The 20,039-nt window shown below is 33.3% G+C and overlaps 1 protein-coding gene across 3 annotated transcripts in view; it reads left to right on the forward strand.

Moving 5' to 3' along the window:
- Window positions 1-18,543, forward strand: part of LOC116429422 (uncharacterized) — an 89,991-nt gene extending 71,448 nt beyond the window's left edge. For all 3 annotated transcript variants that reach the window (XM_031982358.2, XM_031982359.2, XM_031982361.2), the window contains 3 exons: window positions 5,191-5,442; window positions 11,393-11,523; window positions 14,194-18,543. In XM_031982358.2, the coding sequence (XP_031838218.1) occupies window positions 5,191-5,442; window positions 11,393-11,523; window positions 14,194-14,304 (494 nt within the window). In that variant the 3' untranslated portion in view covers window positions 14,305-18,543. The remainder of the gene's footprint in view (window positions 1-5,190; window positions 5,443-11,392; window positions 11,524-14,193) is intronic.
- Window positions 18,544-20,039: the final 1,496 nt, after the last annotated feature.

The raw sequence follows: 20,039 nt of genomic DNA on the forward strand, positions 1-20,039 counted from the left end.
TGAAAAATATTTTCGAAGGTGAAATTATTTTAGAAGTAAGGTATACGAAATAAAAAGTTGTTTCTAAATTTCGATATTACAAAGTTAATTTTTCGATATAAAGAAATTATTGTAATGGCTAAAATCTACCTCATTAAATGAAAGATTAATTCCAGTTAATTCTACCAAAAGTTTCCAACCCCTTTTTCTGAAATTTCACATGCACCATATCATATTTTATTTTAAAAACCTGTCTGATATTATCAGTGACAAAAAGTGATTGATTTGGCATGAAATAACTGAGTAATCATTTTTCCATATTAACAGGTAGTCGAAAATATTTATTATTATATTACTGTTAAATGCAACGGTATTTTATATACACTTCGCGACAAAAAAAGGCACATTCAATATATTTAGTGTTTCTACAGTTCCTTCCTTCCTGCGAAACTTTTCGAAAAAATTGTATAATCTTTCGTGTATACGTGTAGGAAGATAAATTTTAAATTCAAAAGAAATGTTTCAGTGTAAGACAAATATACATTCAGTTTACATTTCAACTTTTAAAGACAGTAACCTGTAGTTAACAAGCGATCCATGTAAACATTGGACTTTCCTGAACACTACCAATTTTTATACGCAGGTTTGCGAAATTTGATTTTCTTTTTATGAAATACACGTACCGAATACTTTTGTAGCATTTATTGGTAAAGTTTGTCTTTAAAGAATTTTTTTTAAGAAAGTAATAGTTTTGTTTTGCAAAGGGAACGGTACTGGTCGTACCCTTTTCAATGGTAATTGGCGTGTCGCAGGCCCACCTGCAGTGCAAAAGAAACCATACGTATATAATTTACGGGTCAGTGTCTTTGAATAACGAATCTTTATGCAATTTCCTGTGTAGACTGTGAGAGGAAGCGAAGTTACTGAGTTAGTAAGCGTTGCCTATTGACGATAATTTTGAACAATGCTGTTATATCGATCGAAAATAAGGAGGTTGACGCGAGGTGTAACAAATTTTCTCTGGTCTTATAACTTCCTGTTTACCACTAGAACTACCGTACCCCTTAGAATGACGGGTTTTATTTTTCTTATTATGCAATTATTCATGTTTCAAAGTATTCAATATTCGAAATGATTTTGAAAATAATACGAAGATCGTTTGCAATATCAAGAATGGATGAAATAACTAGTGATACTATCAACCACTTTCTCAAATTTAATTTCGCAGTTATATTTATTTGAATTATTGATCGTTAATAGTTATTAAAAAGACAGAAAATTCCATGATTTTCCTATGTCTTTTACTCTAATCTATACGAATTACTAACAAGAAAAATAATGTTCCATTTGAACACAAACGAATTGAATGGTATTGGTGTTTGTTAAAATATATTTGAAATCTTCGACACAAGTCTGACACGATATTACGAGGTAAGGGGTTAAAATAAAGAATAGAAAATGAAAGAACAACACTGCAAGATATTGAACAAACATCACTTTTATGATATGCACATATGAATTGCACGAACGATAAAGAACTGTAAAACGGACAGTGGAATGGCAACTTGAAGAAAAGAGAATGTGATGGATTTTCACAGCCGAAAATCAGTTTGTTAGGCGCTGATGCGAATCGATGTGCTGATATCTTGCTCCTACGTGATACATTTAAATGACAATTCAACTATGCCAGCTGAAGCCAAGCTGAGAATTGTACGTTACGGATTTCGATGAACGATACGACGACTGGTTTACGATAATGCGAGTTCTGATGTTCGATAGATACGATTTACGATACTGCAATGGATAGAGTGACAGCGTTCGTTACGAGTTTGTAGGTAGCCGCTTATCGCTGTTTTTTTCTTTTTTTTTTATCCGATGGGTGTGTAAGGGTGTATGTACACTAGCAAGTAACGTGGGAGATTTTTTCCAGTAGTGACTTGCAGAAGTGTTTCTCTTTACACTTTCATTTGATTTTACGTAGTTTATTTTAGCTTATTTTAGTTTATTTTAGTTTATTTTAGATTATTTCAGATTATTTTGGTGTATTTTAGTTTATTTTAGTTTATTTCATTTTGTTTAATTTTATTACCATCGCAACTTGCTACCAGCGATTGTCACATGCATTTATGTAAGTTACGAGAATCGCTATCACAAAAGAAGATGCAATCCTAAATGAAAAAAAGAGGTTACGTAAAATCAAAAGTCCCTTTTACACTCCGAAACAAATTATAAAAAACTTATTTATTTTAATTTTAAAACGAAGGGAGGATCCATGTATTAAGGAAAGAAGCAGGAAAATTTACAAAAAACCTGCTAGCCAAGAGATGTGAACGTAATTGCTTTTCGCTGGGATTTCACCGGATTTTTATACAGAGTTTGCGCGTTGGCGAGGATAGAAAATTTCGGAGTTTAGAGGAACACTTTAGAATTCGGAAACACTCCTCTGAAGACGATATCTGCTCCACCCTGGTACGAGCTGAATAATTAGCTAGTTTCCGAATTACTGACGACGCCCGCTTCAGAAACATCGAAGCAGCAGTGGATGTCTGCGTTTTACGACTGTGTTCGAACAATCTGAAAGAATCGTAAAGAAACGGGCTTGCCGTTCCGTGGAAGAGCATCAACAAAGTTTAATTTCGAGACGTACGTATCGTCGAGGAAGATTCTGTGTTGAAACAAGATAATGATAGTACCATCCGGATAGTAGAGAAATATTTGTTTAATTAAGAAAACCAAATCTCTCTTTGCATGTCAAAAGCCAGTTACAGTACAATACATTTAATCATAAAGAATATCGTCGATTACTTAGTACATATTGACAAAACGAAGTATGTTTTAAATGAAGTTTACTTAAATACCTCATACTTATAACTGGATGATATCAATTCAATAAATTAAGCTCAAAGAACAAAATATTTTAATCGGAACCGATTTCATTTTTAACAAGATTTAGATGGGTCGAGATAGGTCGACATAAAACAAGCAATATCGATTACAAACAAAGAATAAATGATTTGAACTTTGATGTTAATTTTGAATGTTTCTAACGGATACTTTACTTTTGAAAATGTTGTATTATTCGCATTAGTATTTGTCGTTAATGACCAGGCTATCGATGCAATTTTAAATCCTTATATAAAAAAGAACAGTCTGGGTTTTGCAATGACAGAGAAAATAATTGTCATTCCTTTGAAACATGTCATTACATTAAATATTCCTTTCATAAATTCTACTTAGGTCTACCTATTCGTAAATACTATTCAGATGATACGTTGACTAATCGTAAGCAGAAGAATACGGTGTTTTAAAATAAATTAAACAGTAACCGCGCATTTGTTATGCATGTCTGCATTTTAAATGGTGGGACAGGGATGTTGTTCGCAACAGTTTTAGATTGTTTTTTGTTTTTTTTCCATCCTATATTATATACTATGTATTATATACATAATCCTATATTATATATTATGATGGAAAAAGAAAACAAAAACAATCTAAAACTGTTGCGAGCGACATCCCTAACTGATCATTTAAAATGCAGACATACATAACAAATGCGCGGTTATTTTTTAATTATAAGTAATACATATATATTCATATATATTATGTTCTTCTATAGTTGTTACCAAAACGGTTCATTTCATTGAGTATTGAAAGGTTCTGTTTTTCCATAATATCCAACGTATAATATGGAACTATTTTTTTTATTGTACAATAAAAAATATACGACTCAATTAAAAAAAACGAACTTGTTCTTCACATGGCTTTTACAAGTTCTCTTATTCAAAGATTAATTACACGAAACTATAATCGTCTTAACACCCTTAAGCTTTTCTCTGAAACATTTTTCACTAAATTCGTTACTTGTGCAGTAATCGAAGAGGTTCCAATTAGGTGGCCCACCCTACATGTAACACACAGCTAGAAATACGATCTCTTACATACAGGTTCTCTACAATGATCTAACCAGAAGAAGAAAAAAAGAAGATGAAATAAAAGGGTGTTGATTAAATGCGCGCAGAGCATTTAAAACACCTCTTCTTTTTCCTTTGCTTCCTTTAATAAATGCAAGTAATTTTACACGAGTATCTGCTGTAACATTTCCTGAAGTTAACAAGATATATAGTCAGCAACGGAAGTATTTGAACAGCATGGTAGAAAATAAATTATCATTAACGAAATTGTACACCGTATATTTCTATTTATTGAAACAAATTGCAATTCATGGAATATACATGCAAGAAAATTAAAGAAATATTTAACACTATACATACAAATTACGGAACATTTATTGTGTCTAAGCATGCGTAACGTTTGAATATTTTTATTGCTGACTGTACGTAATAACCAATGTAGACATGAATGATTATTTGATTAACATATAGATATTGTTATTTAGTTTATAAGAAAAGTATTTAGTTTATAGTGAATAAAAAAGATCGTTTCTAATTCAACGGATCACAAAATCAGCTATTTTTCGATGACTTTTATCGTTTTCATACTAACGAATGACTAACTTATGTTCCTCTATCGTAGTTTGTTTTCGTCTTTGCTCCATCACAAATTATTTCAACTAAAATAATTTTATTAGGTTTGGGAGAATACTGTATAAGCATGTAAATGTTTCTTAATATATTTCCGATATTATTCTTTTTCGTATGGGTAGTACGTATACTTTACCATCATCTCCACCTTGGACAAATACGGAAGATTAACATCAACATTTTTATTTTCAAGTTCAACGAAGATTACCCTATTTTATATTTTATTTATCACGTTAAATCCTACGATTACTGTGTCCCATTTTGACTGTGAGTCACTGTATATATCAAGCAGAATACGTAATTACAATTGGACAAAAATCAACAAAGGAACAACCTAATCCTTATCTAAACGAAAACTGTACTAACACGTTCACGCCGGCGTGTAACACCGGTGGCTCACCCTTGGATGTCACATCAGACGGCGTTAAAATGGTTTGGTAAATAAAAAAGAATTGCCATATACTTGAAAATGAATTTACTGATTGATAATTCCAATATTTTCCAAAATTTTAAGAATTTCGCCGCCAGATGGGAAAAACGTGAATTACAGCGGCGGCGTGAACGTGTTAAGTCTAAAGGTACTATATAATCCAGTATAATTTATAGTCTCTTATGCTATGTGTAACTGTAACAATAAAACCATTGAAATTTTTTATTCGTATCTTTCCAGGGTACAGTAAGCCGCGGTTAGAATGTCCGAAAGATGTGATCGCGGAGTTACCACCGGGCAGGGACGAAGCCTTTGTGACGTTTGATCAACCGTCAACGGATCTTGATTGGTTCCGGTACGTCAGATCGAAGCCGTCATGGGGAACAAGGTTAGAAGCAAACCTGCCATCCGGGACCCACGAGATCATTTTCTTCGCCCGACACCCGGTATCGAAGAAGCAGGCAAGCTGCGTGCTTCGCATTATCGTCAAAGGTAATTAGTTAACGCACGTGCATGGAATCGATGCATGACATGTAAACTCAACCCGATCATAATCTGTATTGATCATCAAACATTGTTACCAATCAACAAGCAATCCAGTTCGCAAGTCCGGAGATATATCGAGGGACAAGATCGCGGTCGATTTATCTTGTTACTGACCGACTGTCAGTTCGGCTATACATTTGAAATGATCGATTAATCGATTGTTGTTGTTATTATTATCATCATTATTATTCGACGAAATACATGTTTCAATTGATCACTTTTATACAATACTTACAAGAATTATAAAAACGAGACGTTACAATGACAGAAAGAGCGTATATTATCAAGATAAGTGTTTAAACGTTATTCACTCCGATTAATATGATATACAATAGCGGTCAATAAAATTCCACGAATACCTTAATTTTTTAATTTACCCTTGTTTAATATGTACAACATTCATAAATTCGATAAATGTATATTTATTTCCACTTATTTTCCGATTCATTGCAATAAATTACGTTTTGTGTAATGCGAATCTAACCTTTAGTGCTGGGATATACAGACTTTTACCATGCAGACGAAAGCAATTGCTATTTAAATCATTGCTTATTTAAAAAATAATGATAAAAACGAAGGCTAACGAAAAGTAAGCGTGGATGTTATTATTTCGTACCGAAGAATAGCGTGGAAACATCTTCCGATGGATAGGGATGAAGACGAAGAGATGGGTTTTAAATGTTTCCTCCACTGGGCATTAATACTGACGTTAGAAGACACTTGAACAAGATGGCGCGTTGCCACCGTATTTACGAGTAGCGTCGCGTCGCAGTGCCAAGAAGACATCACCGCCAGGCAAAATACATTCTGCGAAGCAAGATAGACGCGGGTCTAACGTAATCGTCATATGCAAATTTCGCATTGCGGCTCAAAGAAGTTCCCCCTGTTCCCTGGAATTTCAGCCGACGGTTTAATTAAATGCGTTTCTAGGATAGGGTTCGCCACAATGCTATATAATCTACGGATCGCTGGTCCTTGCCCCGCCAATTAGATTATTTGATGAGTCCTACTGAATGCTTGACTAATTCTTGCCAGCCAGCATTCAACTCGTAACCCCTTTCGATTGAATCCTGATTGCTTGAAGCATAGCTGTTAGATACATCTTCTTTCATTGTTCCCACGGATCGATTCGCAGTGTTATTTTACTCAACTTCTTATTTTTCTATTTTTTCTCTATTTCTATCGTAACCAGTCAAATAACTGGTTGTAAAATAAAGGTGAACGGTTTAAGGGATACATTTTGTTTTAGTGAAACCGGAAACAAAAGGAATGGAAAAAATTGGAAAACTATTTAATCGGACGATGTAAGAATTGATATAACGGGCAGAGGAAAATGCAGAATGTTAAATCGATTTTTATAACCGTCCTCGCGACTTGAATTATATATTATTATTATATATCTTATCGTTAACGTTATACTAGACATTTAAAAATTGTTCAAATAACATTTACATTTACACATTTCTGTAGTGTAGTACCCGGGCAACAGAATTTTTAGTTAAAGTTTGTGACTTTAGGTGTACTTTGGGTCGCTAAAGCTAAAAATCATGGTCTTCTGTTGCAGAAACGAACGATTTTATAGGTGCAGCGCAAGAAATATTTCAAAAATTTAATAATCTACTAATTAAGAACGTGCCTGTAGCACGGCCACGAGTGTACCAGCACAACTTTAATTTTTCCGGGTTTCACGTACTCTTCTGTACAAAAGTTCTAAAATTTCAGCCAATCATGGTAGTTTGGAACGTTGTTTCCTACAGACAGAAACGAGTTTCACTCATGTCATATAATAAAAATTGGTATTATTGCGGTTGTATTTTACTAAGTAGTGTGCAGGCTTATACTCTATAATTGTAAACTTAGACTTGAACAAGCTAAAATACTATCGAAGTCACATATTTAGGCAAAAGAGTATTTTTTTTTATTATAAATTCTGTATATGTGCAATCTATCATACAATGATATTTAGCGATTATTTTGGGAATCCTTTACGTCGGACAATTACTAATACAAATATTCATTACATGTTGCATGTTCCGATTACGCATAAATATCTTTTACAATAATTTGAGGTTACATTTAAGAGCAAACTGTAAGTGTGTATAAAATTTTAAGTTAATCAGTATTGTATTTAACACTAACCATACCAAGAACTGGTCAAATGACCAGATTTAAAATTCTAGGTTTTTTTTCGTATACGTAATTTTAATATCAATTACTCTACTGTCTTTCCTTTTGTTTCTATTTTCACTACAAAACATTTGTCACCTAATTTGTTTATCTTTATTTTACAGCCAGTTATTTGATCAGTTACTGCAGGAAAAGTGTCGGTGCGATTAGTGTTAATGTTAGGTACAGAACAAAGAAAAACTACAAAATACACAGTGCTATATGCAATGCCAATTTTATAAAATAAAGTAATAAAATGATCATGTTACAATTATTAATTTGATTGATTAAACTTTTTCTGCAAAATCAATTTTGTACCAGGCTACCATCTATATTGATTTTTAATCAATCGTTCTACTTTTTGCCAATATTGTTTCTGTTCCTGTATTCAATATTTAGCCAATTTAGTTTTAATAACGGCTCCGATATGCGTTTGCATACTAAATTACAATTGTACAATATTCCGATAGAATGAAATAGTATTGTTTCTATTCCGATGGAGTGTCGTGTGTTCAATTGGTTTATTTAATTTTTTAGATATGTCCAGATGTTATTCGTTTTAAATTTCGACTTTTACCTTTAGAGAACCGGAATTTTTTTTCACGCAAATATTAATTTCTGTTTTGCACATATTTATTTATACATAATTTGTATAGGTACATATGTACTTAATTGTTGTACAGAGTTAAATGGTTTTTACGTTCGCTACCAGCATTTGTTTCGGTGACGATCTTCTCAATTGTAATATTTTATTCAATTCAACAAGTCTTGTAAACGAAATATTGAAAAACTCGAATTGAAACGAACCATTCAGTTCGTAAATATAATGCCATAGTTTATATCGTTAAATAACAATGTCTTCAGACTGAATTCCAGTTATATTATATAAAATATAGTCACAAATATATGACGCTGGCAGCGAACATGTTAATCATGAACCTGTGATTGGATTAAATATTTTGAACCTACATACCAGTTTTACGAACCCAAACCAATAAATGCGTGCAAAAACTTTGAGTTTGAACAGCTACCACGTCTCGTAAAAGAAATTTCTTCCTTAATCGTATCAGATGATAGCTGTATGAATGCAAAATAATATTACATAATAATTTTTCATTTCAGATAATACCAAGGTTAGGTAATATCACGTCAACCGTACAATAAGTAGCAACTTGATTTATGGGCCGTAGAAACTCTATTTCTGAATAAATCTAACAGCAAAAATTCAGGAATCATAATGAAAGTACAGTAAAAATATACGCAAATTTCAAGCAAAAGACATTCATACATTTTTCTACAAAGAATGCTAAAAAATCCATATTTTTTACCGAAAGAAATGAGATTCCCCTCTTAAACTGCTTTTTTTTTTCTATTGATCGTTGTTCCAGTTTATACACTTTACAGCAAAAACTAAAGGAGCTTTGGTCTTCTTTTCTGGACGAGCAATCCGTTTTTCCTTTTCAGTTAATACAAAATTGATTTCTTTAGTTCAATTTGTCTGTTTAAGTTTTTCAGTTTAAGTCAATTCGATGCATATTGAATTTTATCACTGTTACTTGGTAAACGTTTACGTCGATTTTGGTTAACGCGGTTACACCAATACGTATCGTAATTGTCGATTTTTAAACGTCTAATTTCCAAGATGTAAGTGATCGAATATCGATTTTTCCAAGAAGAATAGAATAAACTCTACAATAAATGTCCATAAATCTAGTGTTAATGCTTTTCAAGCTGTTCATTTACTGATTCTCATTACAATATTACCTTTTAATAGTTTCAGAGCCATTGATATTGTTGTATCTTACGAAGTGATGCACTTTTTCAAACTTCTTTCGTATTAAGAGGATAATTTCGGACGACCTCTTATAAACGCAACAACCTCACTATAATATCGTTTATCTCATTTTTTGTACTATTCTTGGTCAACTGCAAATCCTGCAATTTATATATTTTATTTGATCAAATAAAAAATAATATAATAAGTTTATTAGTATATACGGATGGGGTCTCAGATCTAAAAATTTATCGGCGAACGTTCTAGCTCGTTTCGTATTTGTGTGAAACGAAGAAATAAGTGTTTTCTTCCACACCCTAGACATCTCATTCAAAAGAATTAAATCATATTTGCAATACTGGAAGAATTAAATTGAAATAGGTTGATTAACTTCATGATCGATCTCACGAGAGTCATACCAACACGTTTAATCGATCAATTATCCTTTGAATAATATAAACGTTCTCGATATCCTTTCACTTAATCAAATTAACATCTTTATTTAAACTGCGTCAACCATTCACCTGCGATATTTAAACAACCGTGACGTATGTCCTAGCATGCTTATAACGAAGCAATTAATTCGAATGACAGTTAAAAACAATTAAAATGTAAAAACTGTATTTCATATGTTTCATTTCCAATATATTTCATCATGTTATTCATATCACAAAAGGAACGAAAGGAAAAGGAATAAAGAGTTTTATTTCGTTTGCGCCTCAATTAAGAATATTTCAAATGTTTTATTATTCCGTTTAACGCTTTGCATACGATGGTCAGTTGATTAAAAGGTTTCCCAAGTCGAATCGACAGTTCCCTTTGAACGACAATTAACCGCTCGCTCGTACCCTAATGTTATAAACTATTTTCGCCGATAGGTATTCCCAACATTACTTTGTACCTCGGCGCAAGTCTGGTTTGACGTAAATTGGACGTGAAATATAATTTACTCCCGCATTTAGCGTTGTGTTCGTCGTTGCGTTCCGGAATTCGCTATGTTCGTGTCAAATACAAGACTACAGTTTCATTTTACTAGGTTTATAACAAACAAGTAATTACGCGTGCACTCCAGTGTGCTTGGTTAACGGCAATCCATTGTTCCTTGGTCGGCCGCGTGAACTTTCTACAGAAAAGTGACAGAGACACGAGTTGCGTCCTATACGGAAATACTCTTCCCGTTTCGGGTAATGCTCGATAGTTGAATGCGCGATGATTTCTGCAGTCCGTCTGCTAAAACTAATTTCATGAAATGACCCAAATGTAATTAGATATTATTGGATTCTTCGCTATTGGTAGGAAGTCACCCTTTACAGGAAAGCTTTTTGACAGAGGAGTATCTTACACTTACGTACGTTTAATTTTTATAATTGCACGACAGAAAAATCCTGCCTTCCATAGCTTGCAATTAATAATTAAATCATGAACAGATTCCGATACAATGTATTTTTACTTGATCGAGTAAATTGACTTTTTTCCGAGTGTCTATCACGCTCATTTAAACTTGCACGCCATTCGAGAAACCGGAAACGTTCGACGAATAAAGCATTTATTTATAATTTCGAGGGAACATTTTTCGAGTGTTTGACAAGTCATTTATGGAGAATATACTGATGTTGGATTAAATTTCAACTTTATCGAAATGGAGCTTTCTCATTGGCAGAGCCGTTTGTTTGGTTTAAATTTGATGCGTATGATTAAAAGTCTGTATCCTGACCAGTTGTACGAATTTTAGTAACTAAGATAAAACATTAAATTGAATCGAGTTACTATAACAATTTATTGCCATAAAATAAAACAGAAAGAGGATCGATTTTATGAAGTTGACATCGTAAGGATGTGGACGAACAAAATTTATGTGATACCTTTGAAATGGTACCATTTTAATGGCTACTACTGTACAATTCTTTTGTTCTTATGAAAAATCTTTTTGTCAGATACATGTATATTTGATTAAAGGTGGTGAGGCTCCAAAAGTTAAGGACTGCCCGAACGACATAGAAGTTACGGGGAAAAATGGGTCAACGATAACGTGGAGCGAGCCAATATTCACGGATAATGTGAAGGTGACCCGTATTAGAAGTAACGAGGTCAGTATGAATTATATACTGTCTGTTTAATGCAAATATGGCAGCAGCAAAATAAATTTGCATGATATGCAGACGACTAACCGTATATAATTTCTATTTATAATATTCAATTTCTTAAACTTTCAGACTGCCTTACTCGATACTTCTGTGACACAGAAATATTATGTAATTCGATTAAATATCAAAACTGATTCGACTTTATTCGTGAACACATGTACATTTTAATATATTGATAAAGTAATTGATTATTAACACTCTACGTTTCTATACGATTAATTGTATGGCAACACATGACATTATTATCTTTAATGGACATACGAAATCTAATCAGTATGAAAACCACATATATAATAGTGATTATAAATTTTACATACTGTTTAAATACGGAAACTTTATTTGCAGATTTTACAAAACATTATCAAGTACTTGAACATTTGTTAAATATTCCAATGAACGGAATAACTGGCCATAATTAGAAGCAGTTCCAATTATTCTGTCTGAAAATACTCTTGAATAGAAAGTTTTATTATAAATTATTATAAATAATATTTTAATGATAGCTTTCTGAAAGTTCCCCTCCGTTCCCAAGGTTTTCTTAGATTCCCAAGTGTCGCTAATACAATATCTATGATTTTGCAAAATTACGATGAAGCATATAACGTATCTCTCATGAATATTGACATTCTACTTCTATGGGTATCAATTAATGTGCATGATGAAATGTTGGCTGACGAGATAGTGAAAAAGGGAGTAAAAGGCGTGTCTCATTCATTTCACCCATTTCTTCCTTTGACGCTTTCGGAGTGCGTCGTTGGTAATTTGGCCGATACTGAAAATACGTGAATAAAAGGGAGGCTATTATAATAGATTTTAATCAATGGTGCAGCCATGAGATACTAATTACACCCACATTTCTTTGTCTAGCCAATTCGTCATTAACGCACTGTATTATTATGTAACGCCAAAAACTGGAGAGTGGTAATTTGGTATCGGGGTTAGGTGACGGGAATTACGACTCCATTCGCCCATGTGCCGTTTTACTATACAACTTTTCAAATTATATTACGCTTGATCTTACTTTAACACATCGTTGACCGGCAGTTTTATGCAGAAGCTATCCTATGTCATCGGTTATTATTTAAATATGAAAGTGAAACAATCGAAATAAACTTCAATGTACTTTATTCATACACAATGAATTAAAATGAAACTTCTGACATCTGTTTTATATAACTTTGAATATTTTGCTTTCGCAATATTCTATATTGATCTGCGTTTCAAAAATTGAAATGTATAATGCAAGTTCAAACACAAGTTAATCCGTGACCGGTCAACAATGTGTTAACCTTTAAGTATGGACGTGTGCTCTATATAAAATATCGTGAATTTTGTTAGCAATAGTTGATACTAAATTAGATGAAATTACTAGGAGCTGATCAAGCTTGTCACACAGTTTTCTAAAATCAACGTATCGTATCATCGATGTCAATTTGATCCAGGTTTAGTAGAAATCGTTCGCGCAAGCTGCGGAAAATTTACAAGCTTTGCACAGGCAACGGTCTATGTTTCTATGCAAATATCGTACAACAATTTTGTTTACCAACTACTTCGCGATGGCGAGACACATTCTGTTGCACGTAACATCATGTATGGAATATTAAGTCGTTCTGCATTATAAATGCTGGACACCTTTTTACATTTCTGGTGAATTGTGAACCCTTCGTTAGATTATACTGATGTTTTAATCTAGTGGACAGTGAAATTGTCTTACAAAGATAAAACTTACGCCAAAATTTTTAATGTTTGCATCCATAAATTAAGTAACCTTGAAACAGCTACGAACCATTGCTGTTGCTTTTAAGGAAAGAAAATATTTAAATGAAAAAGTATTTAAATAATTAAAGATGTTTAAAAGTGTGACGATACCTGAAACGTAATATTATAAAGAATTCTATTTAAGAATCATAAACATTTCAGTTAGTTTATTAAAAGTATTAATGCAACGAGTGGATTCTCAAATGTCAAAATGTTAATTTCTATAAAAACTAATTAGTACTCGCGAGAGCATGCAGAACGTGCATCGAAATTTTCACGAATTCAGCTCCCAGAGGACACTTATAAATGTTACCTGAACTGTTTGTTTCGCGAAAAACAATTTTCAGTAAGCATATGTGCGGAAATTGCGTTCCATGAGTATAGCTCTTAAAAAATATTATTTGGTGCGTATATACCGGCCGATTCTTGCAATTGGGGCGGATTATATTGCAAGAACGGTAAAAGGTATAAAAAAATTGATTAGCATGAAAATACCTATTTTTCTGCAAACTAACATATTTTATGATCGTTTATTTTTTACTATAGATCGATTCTTCGTAACATTCTGCTTTAACCTTTAACTATGAGCGTGAATTTAATCTTTAAATATGGAAGTTTGAAAATGACCGATTAATATTAAACATTTTCGTTTGTTCAAACTAATAAAAAATTATTGTATTTATTTGTTTTCACTTATTTAAATATCGGCGCGTCTGGAGAAGGAAACGACCACATAGGTATCGGATCGCTGATTCATTGCTGATCGTCTCAAAGATGACATTAATGATTTTTTGATTAGCGACTGTACTCCAACCGTTATTGATTCTTCGAGCAGGTTCTGTTTCAATGTTTCAGAATCCAGGACGTCGTTTCAACGTCGGTGGTCATAGAATAGAATACGAGGCCAGCGACGACGCTGGCTGGTCGAGCAAGTGCGTGTTTACCGTGGTCCTTCGCCAGGAGTAAATCCCGGCAAGTCTGATCAACTGAGATCGAGTAGAAGAATGAAACGCCGAAGAGAAGAAAATCCAGGTAAATGGGTAGGGTAAGGGCAAAGGTAGCGAGATGGAAGGATAACGATAAGGTAATATAAATGGAAATGCTCCGGAGTCGTGTACAGCCACACTTCACCGCGCGCAATGGATTCTACTTTATCCGGAAGGTTAACCCCTTTTCCTATAATATCGAGTCAGACTCGCGATGAAAATTTTCAACCGAACTCAACAAATCCAACGGTTATTTATTTATTTGTCATATAAATGAAATATTACTTGTCTATTGTCGATCTTTAACCTTTAGAGCAGGCCTGTCCCACGGTTGCTTACGGGCTGAACTTTGGACAAAGCCAAGAGCATACGTTCCCGAAACGAGGGAAATACACTTGTGTGAGTGTCCACGCGGTAGGGCCTTAACCAGTTAACTGCGTTCGACGAGTACATGGGTCATCTTAAAACTTGAAATGATACCAATTTTTTCAACGACGAATGCTTAATTTTTTCCGATGAACATGTAATTCTCCTTTCTTTTGCTTTGGTTTTTTTTATTAAAATATACCCTAGACGCATTCGTTCTGCGTTTGACGAGTATACACTTCATTTTTTCATTTTGTTTTTAGGATTTTTAAAAATTTTCTAAATTTTTAGTTGTTTTAAATTAAATTCCACAGTTAACAGGTTAAGACAGGCGATCGTTACTACATATACACCAAGGGTGCCAAATCGGTGCGCACGGACACTCTAGTGACATACTCTTTACGAAAAGTTACCCCAATACCTACATTTACCTGTTTGTAATTTGCTATTCGCTAATACAGTTACACGTGACCAATTAAAACCATAAACAAAATCCCTGGCGAGAGATTTCATCTTGCGCCTGTGTCATCCTGTGTCTTTACTCATGAACAACGCTTACAAAGTAGTAAATACACAAAACAGCCATCTTTGCCTGCGGCGGCGTTATGGGCTGCCCGTACGTGCAAGTGGACGGATAAGCCTGTTTTATGGTCCCCATACAACCTACAAGTGATGAGTTTGAATCATCCAAAGTTTCATGATACATGTTGCTCTTAAACAAAAAGTGAAAAAGTCTCAAACCCGTCGCTTGTTGCGATGCTTGCATCGTCGCATATTTCAGCGTGTATGGGGCCCTTTGGAGTAACCGTGGACATAAAATAAGCATACAAAAATTTGTTGTCTTCCAACTAAATTATTATGGATAAAATTAGTTCTATCAAGCACAGTCGCGAAAGAAATCACAGGACAGGGGGTTAAACACGGACAAGACACAGATATCTTTCCATGATATTATACATACGTGTGTGTATGTTCATAGATATAAATATCGCATTTTAGTTACGGACGAGGTACGCAGAAATCGCCATCTTCCAAAATGTAAAGACGCGTCCCTTATTTTCCAAAGGGTCGAATATGATGAATCAATTTGAAATTAATTTTATTTGTTGAATGGCTAGAACGATAATACATTTACATAATCCATTATATTCCGATTGTCATTCTTATTTCTTATTGTTGTATTTATTTTTGATACTGAAACTGTTTTTAAATTACACACGTATTGGATATGAAGTATTTTTTACCATCATTAAGGTATAAATACATATTTTCAGTTTTTAAATTAATTTATGTATTTAAAGTATCTATGTAGATATCCTTGAGTCATATCAGAACTTGAATGAAAACGACATTTTACGAGAACTTTAGGATATACCGGTTTAACCCTTTTGTCCCAAATGATACACATAGGTACCACGAACAATTGAAATTGCAAAGTTAGAAAACGCCTTAAAGATAAAGGATAATTGTATCACGCGGGGTTCTCTATTTGTGGCTGATAGTTTAAGTGATAATTATTATTATTATTAGGGCTTGTCTCATTTCTTTGATTGAAAAGCTTCAATCTCACTTAACAGCAGCTATTCTTGGCTCTCTCTTAGAAGAAAAAATATATATTCAGGGACAAAAGGGTTAAATAGAATTTGTGTTGAACCGTTTAGAATATTTAAGAATCTTCGGTGTTTTCTCTTTTTTGAGGATTTGGGACGTATTAATTATTACTGGCAATGATATTTTTTAAAGTGGAAAATATCTACCGATTTATGTATCAAGTGTAATTATTTGTAATATATGTATCTATTATTATATGCTTCCTATTTTTCGTTAAGTGAGCAGATTGTAACAAACTAATAGTAACTTTAAAGAATTGCCTAACAAAGAGAATTTAACGTTCTTTAACGCTAGATTTACTAAACGAGTCAAATTGACTCACTCGAGTTTCTTGTGTCACCATTATTAAATAAATTGTTTTATTTATATAATTACTACAATAAAAGTTATTTGAAATCTCAGTAACTGTATTCTTGTGATTTCTATGTACAATACAAGTTAGTCACTGTTGACTGCCTTGTACACTGCGAAAATGACAAATTAGCTAGGTACAGGAATACGAGACTGATTAGTATATTATGGACTAATCATTGGTTAAAGTCTAATAGACTCATCTTCTTTCAGACGTATTTTCGATGTTTCGTAAAGGTTACGACGACGTCAAAGGTGGTGTGCAATTCTGCTAGACAGTTTGTCATCTCCGCAATATATTTCCGGCGTTAATTGTACAACCCAAATTCATTTCGGTTATTTAACCCCTTCAAGCCTGAATTTTCTTTAATTCAACTGAAAATATTGTATTATCATTTTTGTTTAATAACAATATTTTATTATCATATTTTGAAAATATTTTTTTATCAGATTTTTGTTATGCTCTCCTTGTAGCATACCAAGTGTGAAGGGGTTAAATGAAAATATAACTAAAAAAGATATGTGTACATTAAAATTAAGTTAATCCTAGATCACTAAACTATATTCCTTTGAGTAAAATTTTTTAATATCATATCAACGGAAGGAAGAGTAACTTTGCGATTTCTTTTTAAATAAATAATACAGAAAATATAAATAAATCAGATTACATAATAATATAATAAATTAAACCGCATAAATAATAGATAAGATTTTTATTTCGATGAAAAACTAATGATATAGGGTTTAAGTTGAAACGAAATAGGTATTTGAAGAATGTTTAAAAACGTAAAGATGGCGATATTCATGTTGTTCCGTTGTTTGCGACAAAATGCAGTTTCTGCGACAAGAATGCGACAAACGCATTACCTATCGTCAACAACACATACGCACATAATGTATCCTACACGAGTCCCAGAGATTCTGCAGTTTTCACTTCGCCTTTCTTTCCGATATAGGGGACACGTGGTATACCTTACTTGTGAAGGGAATACATCAAGTTGGGGAACCTTTCAACCAGCACACGCCGATTTTGTTAAAACTTATGCGAGACATATTTCTCAAGAAAATATTTGACACATATTTTTTCTTATCGGCCAACATCCACTTTGAAGGGATGAAAACACCCCTCAAAGTTGTGGGTTGAAAGTATATTTTTTACAATATCTGTAAAAGTAGGGTGTGTAGAATGAAAATTTTTTTTTAATACTAAAACTACCAGACGAGTCAAATTGACTCATTTCTAAATTCTTCTTTCCCAATTACTGACAATATAATAGATGCTTCTTCGAGAAATTATTAAAGAAATTGATTTAGTAATATGCAACTAAATCATGAGTCATTTTAAGTTTCAGTGGCTGCACTCTTAGAGTTCCTATAGGAAAACTTGAAAAAGACAATTTGACTGCTCGGTAGTTTTACTGTTAAATTAGTATGAACTATGTTTCACATAAGTTACATCAAAATCGGTTGTGTGCTGGTTGGAAAAGTTCCCTTGTCGGATTCAACACTGATTCGAGACAAACATAGATCTATGAAACGAAAAGTTTTAACGGTCTAAACCGATCTATGTGTTCATGTTGCCAAAGACGAGAGATGAAGAAGATTATCAATACCGGTTCGAACGCTGAACAATACATCACTTACGTAGAACTTCTGACTTTCTTCAGCAATCAGCTCGTTAATTGAAAGCAGAAGAATAAACGATTGTATAAATATTTTAATTGTAACTTCCTTGACGGATTTTTAACTTTCAAGGTATTGTACGAAGAGACAATTATTAAACGTAAATTGTATTAAATGAATTATGTAGGTAAAATAAAGTTCTTATGTAAAACAAAAAGACTCGCAGTCTAGTTATAATTTTCAAATAAAGACCACTATGTCATGTGTATGTTTCAGTCAGATTTTTAACCCCTTGTTCCACGATTTATTTCTCAACAATGATTGATACAACTACATTGTTATTAATAATTTATTGAAAAAAAGAGAAAAATTCTAGGCATGTTATATGTCTACGTATGAGGTCGAAATCGCGGAACGAAAGAAACCGAAGGTGTGGAGGCCAGGACAGAAATTGAACGTACTCAAAATTAAAATAAATCAATAACACGTAGAAGAAGAAAGAAACACATAGTGACGAAGTACATAGATTATTTGTGAAATAGTTGAAAAGAAGAACCTCTAATGAAAGAGATACAATATTATATATAATAATACATAAAGATTACATCCTCTTCCTTACGCGACATTTTTTAAACTGACAATATTTTCGCCACTAATATGCTATTTACCATTACGATCGTTAATTTAATACGGTACTATTAAACCTTTACGGTTTTAATCCTAAACCCTTGGCACCCCAAAGTTTTTCGAAGAAAAATATACATAAATTAAAGAACAAAGCTACTTTATTTCAATATTTCATATGTTGATGCATCATACAAAAGTTAATATTATATATAAGACTTTATAATTTTGCTATATTAAATCAAGTGGTGACTGATAGTCATTTCTTGAGTGCAAAGGGTTAAAAGATAAACCTAACAACGAAATGGGCCTCAAGCATCTCATCTATGTAAATGACAGGCAAAACTGACCGAAGAGATGTTACTTAGATCTCAAATACTTCTTCCAGGTATTATTTGTAAATAAAACAAACTAGATCATTGGAAAGGTGTATTTGCATGTTAGTACCTAGATTATTTTTATTGATTAATTTCTAGTGAATCGTGAAGAAGGTTTGACTCACAATGGAGTTCACGTGGTTGTGACGGTGCATCGATCGGTACTCGAAATTTTGGTCCAGGCGATGTTCGAGGGGTTAACGAGACTGCTCGCGATTAATTTCGAAATTGAATGGTTCACCGGGTTCGCTCTGCACGCGTTCCAGCTGTCAACCGGGACAACGATAGTTTTAATCCTGCCCGCGATCGTGTAAAGGGGTGGGTCCGGTGTTCGGGATCGAAACCGAATGGATTTATGGAAATTACAAAGTCCACAAGAACATCAAAGCGTACCTGAGCGAGCGAGTGTATCTATTTTGCGCTTCAACGAACAGGCTACAATTAACTACTTGCCTTATAGCGTCGAGTCGGACACGTGGCGAAGAATTTTAATTGAATTTGATCAATGGCAGGATTTTACAGTTCGAATCAACTGAATTACACTCCCAACGGTTTTCAACATTTTTCACGGTAATCGCGGAAGCAGACGGCCAAAACGTAATTTAATAATAACTTTTATTAGCTACTAAGGTATGTACAGATATATTAAGTAAATAAATATTAAAAGCTTGTATTTACTCCTTTTGCTTGTGTTATGGCATTCACCACTTTACGGCATACTGCGTATGCATTTGGTAATCATATCTTTGATTTTGGGATGATT

The sequence above is a fragment of the Nomia melanderi genome, chromosome 3, assembly GCF_051020985.1.
Source record: "Nomia melanderi isolate GNS246 chromosome 3, iyNomMela1, whole genome shotgun sequence".
NCBI lineage: Eukaryota > Metazoa > Arthropoda > Insecta > Hymenoptera > Halictidae > Nomia > Nomia melanderi.